The 12,257-nt window shown below is 40.1% G+C and overlaps 1 protein-coding gene across 6 annotated transcripts in view; it reads left to right on the plus strand.

Moving 5' to 3' along the window:
- Positions 1–12,257, plus strand: part of DCLK1 (doublecortin like kinase 1) — a 242,527-nt gene that overhangs the window by 160,872 nt on the left and 69,398 nt on the right. For all 6 annotated transcript variants that reach the window (XM_013192575.3, XM_013192574.3, XM_048081175.2 and 3 more), the window contains exon 5: positions 2,525–2,641. In XM_013192575.3, coding sequence (XP_013048029.2) covers positions 2,525–2,641 — 117 coding nt within the window. The remainder of the gene's footprint in view (positions 1–2,524; positions 2,642–12,257) is intronic.

Here is a 12,257-nt window from a genome sequence, read left to right on the forward strand (position 1 = left end):
TGCAGAGCACTCCTAACATCACTCTTTATAAAGGGGACTGTCAGTAGTGGGGGGTGGTCAAATCTCCTGGTGGCTCCCAGCCTCCCTCTTTCCTACAAACAGTAACACCCTTTCGTAGCATATAAGCGTGAGCGCTTCTTGCCAGGGGAGAAGGAAAATGGTGACAAAATACCTCTGCATTTCAGTTCACGCATATGCTCTTTGTCCATGTGTGACAAAGCCCAGGTGAAGGAGAATTACTTTATTATTTTCTTTCATTTCTGGCTGAGTTGGATGAAAATAAGTGCTGTCTTGTATATTGTCTGAGGCAGGATTTTATCAGTAGGATAGAAACATAAATTGGATGTGCATTTAAGTGCCTCTTGTTGTCTTTCATACTACCTTCTGCATGGTCCTTTCCAGTAATGTGAGGGGAAATACCTGTTTGAATACAAAATCTTATCTGTAACCTCATTCTGACTCTGGGTGGTTATAAGGTATTCAGAACTTAAGTAAGTGTTAATAAGTGTAGTAAGATGAGAGATAAGGTGCACTGTGTAGCAGGAATTGCAAGAAAAGGATGCAGATATTGTGTTCTTCATATGATGAAAGTAGAGGAAAGCCTCTTACATAGTAAAGAATGTTACATTAAGTAACTGACTATTTTCCTCCTAGGCTCTTAAGCCAATGACTGTAGTTTTATGGTTTCTGCTTGATTAGATCATTCTATTTCATTTGTTTGTTTGTTTTTTGTTTATTGTCCATTAGAAAATTCAGGTACCTTCCTGACTGATTCCTGTGAATGGGGACTTGGATAATGTCTTAATTTTACAAAATCAGACATGTTCTATGATTCTATGTTGGCTATTAGGTGTTTCGACATTTTAAATCTTTGTTAACAAGAAAGGTAAAGACCTGTTGGCATTTGAAATTTATTGTCAATTTCTGGAGCAGCAGTTCATACAAATACATCAGTGTAAGATTGCTGCTGTAGTTGCCTGGTTGAGTCTAACTGAAAACTTTCATCTGCTTCCTCCTGTTTTCAGTTGATAATTAACTCTTACAACAGAATAAATAAGTATCTTTCTCCATTTCCCCTCCTTGCTTGCTATAACAATGAGATTAACCATCAGTGGATTGCATAAGAAGTCAACAGAAATAAATTAGCTGCTATTTGGCATTAGGAAGATGGGAGAGTTTGGGAAGAAAGGCTTCTTTGGTAAGACCAGGGCTTTTCATGGTCCTCTGTGCTCTCAGCTGTGCTGGGCATTCCTTCAGTAACGCATCAGTTCTTGCTTCCATTTCCTTCAACAGCTTGACGACAGACAAGCAGTTAGGGCAGCCAAGAGAAATACACTTCATGACATCATTCTCTGGTGGATATATTTAAGTTAATTAGTTATGCTCAATTTTATTTCTTTGTTCTCTAATCTGTCTAAACTATGTTACAGGCTCCACTGATCATCTGTGAAGACTAAATAATGTGCAGGCTTGTACATAGTATTTTCTGACTAGGGAGAAAAAAAAAAAAAGGCTTGTTTATTTCTCTTAACCTATTTTGAGAAACTTAACCATGGGAAGAAAATGGGGAACAGGTCTGATACAGAAATAAATGTCTATTTATTTTTAAACAAGTATACTGACATTGTGAGGTGCATACAGTGTAAACATTGCTGCAGACTTATAATAGTATACTGGCTAAGAAGTGGATTTTTTTTTTTTCCTGACTCTATAATATGTCTGGTGATTAATTTAGTATCCATTATGACTGCAAGATATCAGCTTTATGCACACCAAGTTATTTCATCCTCAGGCCAAGAACCATTTTGCAGGCGTAATGCAAGAATGCCTACAGAGCCGTGTGGGTGTATGTAAACTCTAACCTGAACATCTTGCAGTGTTCTCAAGTGGGAGGGTAATTTCGCCTCTTCATTGATTTTACTGATGTCTCTTATGAGCAAGTAGTGCCATTTCCCTCAACCTGTGATGAATTGCGTGTGCCCACAATGTGGGCTGTTGCTCACCAGAGGATTAAGCAGGAGCAACAAACCTGCTTCACTTTTCTTCAAACCTTTCATGAGTGACAGACACCTGCGTCATCTTCTTCAGTCTTAACATTTTGATATATAAGAGCAGCCTTCCGGTTCTGCTAGAGGAGACTGCCTAGGCTGGCAAAAATGCTTACATTGCAACTGGATCATTTACAAGAAACCACTGCATTACTTGTGCTGAAATCTTCAAAAGCAAAAAAAAAATAAAAATAGTGTCGTCTCGGCACTGTTAAATTAAGCTATACTAAGTACCTGCAGTAACCATGGTATTTGAAAGTCTGGATTACTGCAGCAGTTCTTTGTCTGCAAAGTGGTACATACTGTACTTGGATTTTAATGGAGCCATTTATACAGATCTTATATTTTCCCATAAAACTCCTCAAGATGAATGAAAACAAGCGTGGGCTAAGTGTTTGTGCTTTTCATGCTCTTTCTGCTTCAGAATCTTGCTGGCTTTCTTAATTGCTAACTTATGCGGTTTCTTTGTCTTTCAGAATGCCGGGTGGTGAAATCTACTTCCTATACCAAAATAGCTTCAAGTTCACGTAGGAGCACCACCAAGAGCCCGGGTCCATCCCGACGCAGCAAGTCTCCTGCTTCTACCAGCTCAGGTAAAGCAAGCGAGAAATCTTTCTTAAAAAACAGCGAAACAATCTGTTTCAATACAATTAGCAATGTGCTTAAAATACCACATTTCTGGCAAGAAGTGTGTATAAAATAGTTGATAGTAAAAATTCACTTATTTTCTCAGTTGCATTTGAGATGAAGTGTCTTTCCAGTATAAAAAAATTCTTCAGTGTTTTATAGATCATACTCTTGCATTACTCTCTTCATTTTTCTTCATTGTTCTTGCATGATTTTGCTTCCAGTACTTAAAGACTGACAAAAAGAAGTATTCTTTCTACTAAGAACTGAACGAACAATGCAGAAAGTAGTCCAAGTTACTCAGCGTAGGATCTGTGTCTGCAAATGGTTGATTTCACAATTTATTTTGTATTTTGTTTCTGGGGAAGTTACGAGACAGCAGTGAGGAATGGATAGGTAAAAGACAATACGCATGTTGAGGAAGAGGAACAGAGCAAGGACAGAATGCAAATACAGATGTGAATGTGAGGTGCATCGATAGCTGAGGAAGAAGTAAATCAGAGTTGACTGAACAAGCCAGCAGTACAGGCTGGAGGAGGCTCAGCAAAAAGCTTTAAAAAGTTCTAATTCTGTCTGAAGGGCCTTGCTTTGGCTGCTTTTGCAGCTTCTCCCACCAAGTAGTTTATGACTAGTTCCCTCCTGCAGTTTCTTCCCAAGCATAACAAATAAATAAACAAAAGTACATTAGACAACTTGCCAGTATGATTTGCCTGCAAATACAAATAATATTTGATATGAGCCAGTTAAGTAGACCCAATCCAGCATTTGCAGAGTTGCTTGTGAATACGGATTTTGCAAGAGACAGACATTAGAGCTGTCTGAGAGCCACCTCACTATTTCTTGCCTCACGCCTTCTGCTTCCGGGGAAGCGATCATCATACTGGACCTGTCTCCTACCTGCATCCAGCACAGTAATGTCCTTAGGGAAAAGAGAGGTAGTGATCAGAATGGTCCAGCTGCCCAGATGCTCCTAGATGGTTTCAAAGAGGGGAAGTATTGACCAACTGGAACCATATTTTCACAAGAAGGGTAAACTGATAAAAAAGACATCCTTGCTCAGGGAAAGAGGAAAGTGGGGGAGACACAAGGAGACAGAGGCGCAGATGCGGGTAGCGAAGCTAGGAGGCAGTGTGCCTCCCACGCATCCTAAGAACAGCTGAAATAGAGAAGCCTGAAAAGAGGTGATGGGAATAAGTATGAATTGTGAGGAAGAGGTGCACAGACTAGCTTTTGAACATATTTTAAGCTACTTTCTTTGTAGCTTGGTGGAATAAAGTTAAATTAAACTTTAGCAAGGGAGGCCCTATTTGGTGTGTGGATGTTACAGGGTTTTTTTTCCAGATAGTAACAGGAGAATGCAGGAGAAATGTGAGTAAATCTTAATCTCATGCAGAGAGAGATTAAAAAAATAAAAATGAAAATATAGCAATGAATAGATTTTTTAAATATACAGTTTGATGTTAGACTCTGCACTAAAAAACAACAGTGTAAAGAAAACACCTGCTTTCAGGTATTAGATAAAAAATAAATTTATCCCATGAAGTACAGAAAATGTAGATTTCACTGTTCTGCTGTCCAGTAAGGCTAAAAATGTTGTCTAGTAATTGGTTTTATGTACACGTGACTGTAGCAGACTATAGAAATTACTGTCTAGTGCACATACGAGCAGATGATTCTTTCCATGTTGTTTACATTAAGCATCTCACTATTAAGAGAGGCTCCTAAATGCACATATCTAAAAGTTACACTTTTGCTGTATTGTTGTTACTGCTAAGTATATATATGTATTTTTTTATTCTGTGCTCTTAAACTGCTTTTAGGTTTTTTTTGTTTTGTTTTTTTTTTTTGTTTTTTTAATACTTTTTTAAAGCAAAGAACTACTGTCAGGGGTTTTTCTCTCATTAGGTATAAACATAAAAAACAGTTGAGAAAGAGTTGATTGTCTGCTCCAATCACAGGCAATATATATATACACATATATTTTATATATATATATAAATTCCAAAATAAAGCTGTATCATTTTGTGAAGAGTTGTGTAGTAAAAAGCAGCAAGTTGAGAAAAATAGTAATACTGGGTAGGCAGAAAGTATTATTGATTGTGTGCCCTTTAAAAAAACAAACAAGTGAGCTGTATAGAGAGAAATGGGTTGCTAATTAGAAAGAATCTGATTCCTCGTTTGGTTCTTATGGCATTCTTAAAAGTCTACACATTCTTGCTAAGGAAAAGGATCGGCTGCCTGGTTTACTCATCAATTCTTGCCCCTATCGAGATAATACACATGGATAACCACACAGGTAAAAACAAGGATGTTGTATAGATGTTCAGAAATGTAAAAATAATGAAGTTAGATATTAAAACTGTCAAAATCCTAAAATGAAGGGATATCATTGAGTTACCTTTAATTCTCTGCTACATGCATCTATAGTATGTCATAATCTTTGATGTAGGTAGTCAATATTGCTTTGCTTCTCTTCTAGCAGAGGATAGCAGATAGGAATTCATCATTTTCAGAGTTAATGAAGGCACTGTCTTTGGGTTGTTTACACATTGTTAGAGAAATGGGTGTGTAAATGAGGCTAGGAAATGAGAACAGACTGCTTTGGCTTAAGCACCTAAATATCCTCAGGAACTGTTCCCCCCTCTTTGGCACAGAATTACAAATGATAAGTGAACTAAGCCTAACTTTGATCGAACTAAATGTTTATAAATTGCATTGAAGTCCATGAGGTGCATTCTGAGCAAATAGCAGTATGGAGTTGCCCACATTTGTCCCAATACCTTCTGAAGTTGTTTACAGAAATTGAAGGGGGTAGTTTTGTGGTTTGACCAGCTGGTGGTTTGGTTGGTTTTCCTTAATGTCTCTGTCTCAGTTTCACACCTGTAAGTTTGGAGAACTAGTATTTTACCAAAACTGGTGCTTTGAAGATGTATTGGGTTTACATGGCAAGGTTCATTAGCAGGTGGGCTGCAGGGGTGGCCTCTGTGAGCAGAGCCCAGCAGCTGCCCCATGTTAGATAAGGGACAGTTTCAGCTGGCTCCAAAGGGACTCGCCGCTGGCCAGAACTGGGCCATGGGTGATGTTGGTTGGGCCTCTGGGAGAGCAGATTTAAGAAAGGGAAAATAAATGGTGTGCAACTGCGGCTGGGAGAGAGGAGTGAGAACCAGCCCTGCAGCCCCCCAGGTCAGTGCAGCAGGAGGGCAGGAGGTGCTCCAGGCACACAGCAGCAGTTCCCCTGCGGCCTGTGGAGAGGCCCCTGGTGGAGCAGGCTGTCCCCCTGCAGCCCACGGGTCCCACACGGAGCAGATCTCCACGCTGCAGCCCGTGGAGGAGCCCCCGGTGGAGCAGGTGGATGTGGCCTGGAGGAGGCTGCGGCCCATGGAGAGCCCCCGCAGGAGCAGGCCCCGGGCCGGAGCTGCAGCCCGTGGAGAGGAGCCCACGCAGGAGCAGGGGGTCTGGGGGTGGCAGAATCCCGTGGGAGGGACCCCACGTTGAGCAGGGGCAGAGAGTGATCATGAAGGAGCAGTGGAGACGAAGCGTCAGGGACTGACTGCAGCCCCCAATCCCCTGTGCTGCCCAGGGGGAGGACATAGAATAGGGTGGATGGGGGGGTGGGGGGGGGGGGGGGGGGGGGGGGGGGGGAGGGCAGTGTTTTTAGTTTGCTTTTGTTTCTTAGTGTTCTGGTCCACTAGTGATAGGTAATAAATTATATTAATCTCCCTGTTTTGAGTCTGCTTAGCCCCTGATAGTAATTGTGGAGTGATCTCCCTGTCTTTATTTCAACCCTTGAGCTCTTTCCATCATATTTTGTCTCCGTTTTCCTTTGAGGGTGGGGAAGTGAGAGAGTGGTTGTGGTGGAGTTCAGCTGCCCAGCAGGGTAAAACCACCACAAATGACAAATTCTGTGATGTTAACAAATGATTTTTAGAGAAAATCCTACTGGAAGGGCTGTTGCCCCTAATGTGTAAAGCTTGCCATTTGTGGTGGTCCCTGACTTGTGTATGGGAACAGGCAAAGGATGCTGAGTCCCCTTTTCTTGGTGAGCTGCCAGTCACTGCTCCAGAGAACCACCAAGTAGCAAGCCTGAAAGCCCAGAACCTGCCATTGCCACTATTGGGCTTTGCAGGTGCAAGGAGATGAAAACAACAGCATGAGACCAAGGAAAAATGCTGCCCCACAGGCTCGAGGACACACTGTGGAGGGCAGGCTGCAGGGTTGCAGAGGGAGACACTTAGCGATGCCAGAAGCTACACCAGGGCTTAGTGCTGTGCAGATTCAAATCAGGACTCTATTTCATATATTTCAGGAGCATGTATTCAGGACGAGGAAATACAAGTCCGGCTATAAAGGAATGGGAGACACATGCTCACCCTTCTTTGAGCTATGCAATCTAAAATGAGCAAAAAGCTGCATCTGCTTTTTTACACCATTTCTTGACATATTTAAGAGAACTGTAAGCCTTCACATAGGTGATGTTCAGCTTTCTTTTTCAGCCTTGCCTTTTTTTCCCCTTTTTTAAGATGACATATGTTTAGTATGCTTTTATTTTCCTGATAGCCTCCCTCGCACCTGAGAGCAGATGAATCCTATATTTATATAAAACACAGAAGACTTTTTTTCTTAAAAGTGTACATGCAAGCTAGTAAAAGATCTGTGGTATGGGCTGACTTCTCTATTTTTATGTGTTTTGTTCAGTTTTTTATTTACATTTGAGAGTGCTTCAAAATAGCAGCACGAGACAGAAATCTCACTGCAGGACGATTGCTTTCTGTTTTTTTCACAAATAAATTTGAGATATTGTCTGCTTCAAAACACTTTCAGTCTAAAGAGAAGTGGGGAACAGAGAAGGCAGAGAAGAGAAGCAGAGAACGGCAGCATCACTTCGCAGGCAGGCAGAGGGCTAAAGTCTGGCTCCAAGTGCAACAGATAATCCTGCCTCTGTTTTATTCTACGAATGTCTTCTTAAGGCCTTTGATGTTTTTTGTTGGCATCAAATATTACTCAGGAAAGGAGATGACAAAAGAGATGTTGAATTTCAGCTAGACCCCGGGTATCAGCCCATTGCCGGTGACTGAAAATTAGGAATGTCTGACAGCTATTCAGTAGCTGTCGGCTTCTGTCCAGCTATCAATTAACACCACTGGTGGCAGCCTCAATGCAGGTGAAGAGGTAATGGATTTGAAGAGAGCAATGCTTACTTCTTCATGATCATTATTTTTAATCAAATCAAGAGCAGCATGAGGCAGCTGGAATTATTGTATCCTCAGTCCCTTAAATTAAGGAAAGTTACTGCATTCAAATGAATTAATTTTTTAGCCTCCGAAATCCTAACTATGGTTTTCAGGACGTGCTTTAAAAAAAAAGCAACTACTTTTTTTTTTTTTTTCTTCTCCAGTTTGAGCATGTCCTTCAAAATTACTTCCTTCTCACTTCTCCTCCCCTCTGAACTGTCTCCTGTTACCCTCAAACTATCACCCAAAATATTTCAGATGCTTGAAATATTATTTGTAACAGTGACTCAGGTTTGATGCTAAGAAGAGTTATTTCAGAATTTTGGTTATTTAGTGCGAGAAGTGTGTATTTGAAGAGTACCTTGAATGATACATATCAATTCTGAATGACAAAGGGGATGTTTGTGAAGAATGTCTCAAGTAGGTTGTATTACCAAAGGCTGGGCTTTTTTTTTTTTAATTTAGTTGTTTGTTTTTTTTGTTTTGTTTTTTTTTTTTTTTAAAGACACAAAACTACATCTGGGCAAAGACATTGTGGAGTTACACATCAAACTAAAGCTGATCAAAACTGGAGATGTTCCCTAGAGAAAAAAGTGTTTCAGGATATAGAAATTGGATCTTACTGAAAGCTTCTCTAGAGCAGATGCTCATACTTTTCTCAGCTATTAAAAAAAAAAAGTAGATGTATTCCTTTGTAAAAAGATCTGTTTTCGTTTAGTTTGATAGTTCATCCTTCGGCTGTTATCCAGAAACAACTCTTCTTCAGCCACCTGACTCAAGAAGGTCTTCTAGATCCCAAAGGAAGGAACATGACATATCATATTATCTCTGGCGGGGTCACATGTTTTTATTCACACTATTACAGGTACTCAGCTGACAGCTTTTGTAATAAATATGCTGAAACAAAACTTTCCCAAAGCCAGGAGTACAAACCCATGGGAGTGATGGAGTCATCCTACAGACCCAGGGATTTCCAGATGATTTTTACTTTGATCCTGGCTTGCTTTTAATTTTTTATTTATGTTGTTGGTATTTTATACTAATAATTAAAAAAAAAAAGTTTTATCATTTTATAGCTTATAATAAAAATCAAGAGTCAGTAGGAGAAATAGATTTGGCTAGACCCTCTTAAAGGATGAAAAAGTTAAATGCTGTATAAAGAAACGTCCTCAGAGTTGGTACTCCATTCAACTCCATTCACATAGTCTAATTTGAGAATCCTGATCTTTCCAATTAGGCAAAACAGTTCAAAAGAGAGATTTTCATTAAATCTTACGTTACACGTAGGTGCTGTCTAGATTAAGCACTATGTGAAATTAACTGCCAAGATCATAGACATCTCTGATGAAATGCAGAGCAAAATCCAACAGGAGGTACTTAGCCACCTTCCGTGGCGACAAGAAAATCCTGTTGGATTGCAGGGAATTGTATTATCAAGGAAATCTCGTCTTGTCTTCTGAGGTCTCGGGCATGTCTGCAATGTCTACGTCTGCAGCACTTCTGGGCTTGATTTTTTGGACATAGCTGACTTGAGGTTGAGGTAGCAGTGCCATCATAGTGGACACCTGTGGAGATCAGCCTGTGAGGACCTGTCGAGCCTCTTCTTGTGGATTTTACAGTTCATGAGCTCTTCTCTGTATGTTGTGGCTGCCACACGTACTGGTGACTTACTGGTGTCAAGTAATGGTGGCTGCTGAGATGGAAGTATAAACCTGACTTAAGGTGGACTTTCTGCTGACATTTCTAATCTGTGGATGAGGTGAAAGCTCTGTATGGGTCTGTTAATCCTTCTTCAGTGGGAGAGAGAGACTCTTTTTATATCGTCATAGCTTTCTGACATAAACTGTAGGAAGGACTGAATTTTTAAAGGACAGTTTAGCACCAGCTGTAAAGAATGCAGTACTGATAATTTGGGATTTATCTCAATCAGTTGCACACTTAAGTAGAACCTACAAAGCCTTGTCTTTACTGAGGACCAACAATGAACATGGTGCTCTGCACAAACTCTCCTCTTCGCAATGAAGGCAAAAACGATGAGATGTATACAAATAGAATACGAAACCAGAAGGAATTAAAAGGCAGGATTTTGTTCCCTAAATTCTTTGAAATTACATAATCTTCTTGAAACAAAAATTTTGTTTTGAAAAGGACATTGACAGCCTACAGGACTAACTGAGACACGGTCAAGTGGTTATCTGGCATCACCATCTTCTAGCTAGCAGTTGAAAATATGACCTACACATGTTGTTGTAACTTCTGGAAATCATTTTTTTAGTTTAGGCTGTTGCATGTCCTAGTCATGAATAAGTTGTGGTTGCAAAACAGCCCGCACCATCCCTTCTTTTAGTGCCTCTTTCCTCTTCACGCACACTTTTCTGTTTGGCAAACCACTTTTGTAGACAAGCAGCATCATCTCAACATGTTTTATAGAGTACAAATACTAACATATCAACAGGCAGCTTTATGGCAGAGTATGATTTTAATGTAATGGCACTGACATTGGTAGCTTCTCAGACTGGCATTTGATATTTTAATTCAGCTCCCTCTCACTTTTTGTTTTTATTACTTAATAAAAAGGTGCACTATCAAAATGACTTATCCATTGGAGTGCTATCAATGTACTTTCTATTTACAGCATTTTCACCGGTTTATAAACATCTTCATGGGAAAACCTATCTTCCATTTATCTCAGTAGATAATGGTATCCAGCTTCAGTGTTCTGTTTTGGGGGGGCTTTTTTCTACCTTCATGTGTGTGCCAGGTGTTGCAAAAAAAAAATAATAAAAAGACAGGTTCCTGCCCTGTTATGCATCCAAGCTCAGGAGAGATGACCGCAGGCGAAGGAGTTCACAACAGCTGAGCATGTGCATATGTGTTCTCAGAACAGCCACAAAAATTTGTTATTGTTCTAGCTTTTTAATATGTATTTCACCTGTGAATTTTTGAATGGATAAATCTTTTTCATGAGATGATGGCAGGGCGCTGTGCGTTAAGCTGATGTCTCTGACCCCTGCCATTTTATGAATAAAAGTGACAAGAAAGCTCTTGCCTCACTCAATAACATGATTAATCACAACAGTGATTTACCAATTTCATATGTCTTTATCTACATCAGGGTTCCCTGTAGGAACATGTGCTGTATCAGCTAGTGAGAAATGCAGTGCAGATACTGGACAAGAACGAATTTTCAGAGCAGAATGCACAGAAATAGATTTTGGAGCGGTTTAGACTATATTCCAATACTTATTTGAAATGCATTATTATAAAATATTACAGATTTTATTCAGATATTTGTCGCCATGTTGTTATCTGGTCATGAGTTGAATATGTAAGACTAGTGTCATGGCTGTAAATGGAATTGAGGAAGGTGATCTCAGTCAGCGTTTTCCAGCTCCACAGCACCAAATATCAACTCAATTTGCAAATTTAATTTAACAATTTTTAAGAAATTAGAGTTGGAGGTGGAATGGCCAGCAAGCTATAAATGAGGAGATAAAAAAAAGGAGAGAACCACTGCAGTAGATTGAGGAATTATTAGGAATTACCTTTTCTTCCTAGTTGTGATCTCTGTGTTAAGCATTACGTTAATTAGGAATAATAAAAATGCGTATCCCTACATATGCAGAACATCCAGAAGACAGACAACATGATGTGCTGAGAGAGTTCATTCTGCCAGAACTTAAAGCCTAAGTAGAAGAACGATCGAGATGACTTGAGTTAGGTCAGATGTTGTGCAGAATTGTATAGAGAGCTGGCAGCTGAGCCCACATCACCCAAGTCCCTTTTCAGGTTGACTCGAGTGTAGACCTCTAACGGCCTGAGGACATCAGAGTTCAATGGAGTTCTGTGCTTGGTATGAAATCCATCAAAACTGGTAGGGGGAGGAAAATTTTGATAATTTTGCTTGATGTCAACTATATACCAATCCTCTAAATGCATGGGTTTGGATTTATCTTGCCTGACTTTAGAAGTCTACGCTGCAGTGGACATTTCCAGTATGTTGTTGAACAGATGTTTTAGACAGTTGCTTCAGGATGATACAGCTTGTTCTACAACAGCAAGTTGGTTAAAACGAGGTGGAGAACTACTTCAAATGTAGAAGCCTGCACTGTACTTACCTAGCAACTGATTAAAAGGATCTCTTCCCCGAAGCTAGTTGTCAGCTCTCCAGTTTCCTAAACAGCTCTCTTTAGGAAGTCCTTGTACGCTCACAAAAACCCTGATAGGCTTTTTAGGTACCCTGCACTTTTGTATCTGGACATGGATAAGGAGGTGAGCAAGCTAATTTCATGACGGCCTTGGTCCATTATTTTCCTCTTGATTTCACTTATTTCAGACAGCTAACAAAACC

Source organism: Anser cygnoides, chromosome 1 (genome assembly GCF_040182565.1).
Source record: "Anser cygnoides isolate HZ-2024a breed goose chromosome 1, Taihu_goose_T2T_genome, whole genome shotgun sequence".
In the NCBI taxonomy this organism is placed as follows: Eukaryota; Metazoa; Chordata; class Aves; order Anseriformes; family Anatidae; genus Anser; species Anser cygnoides.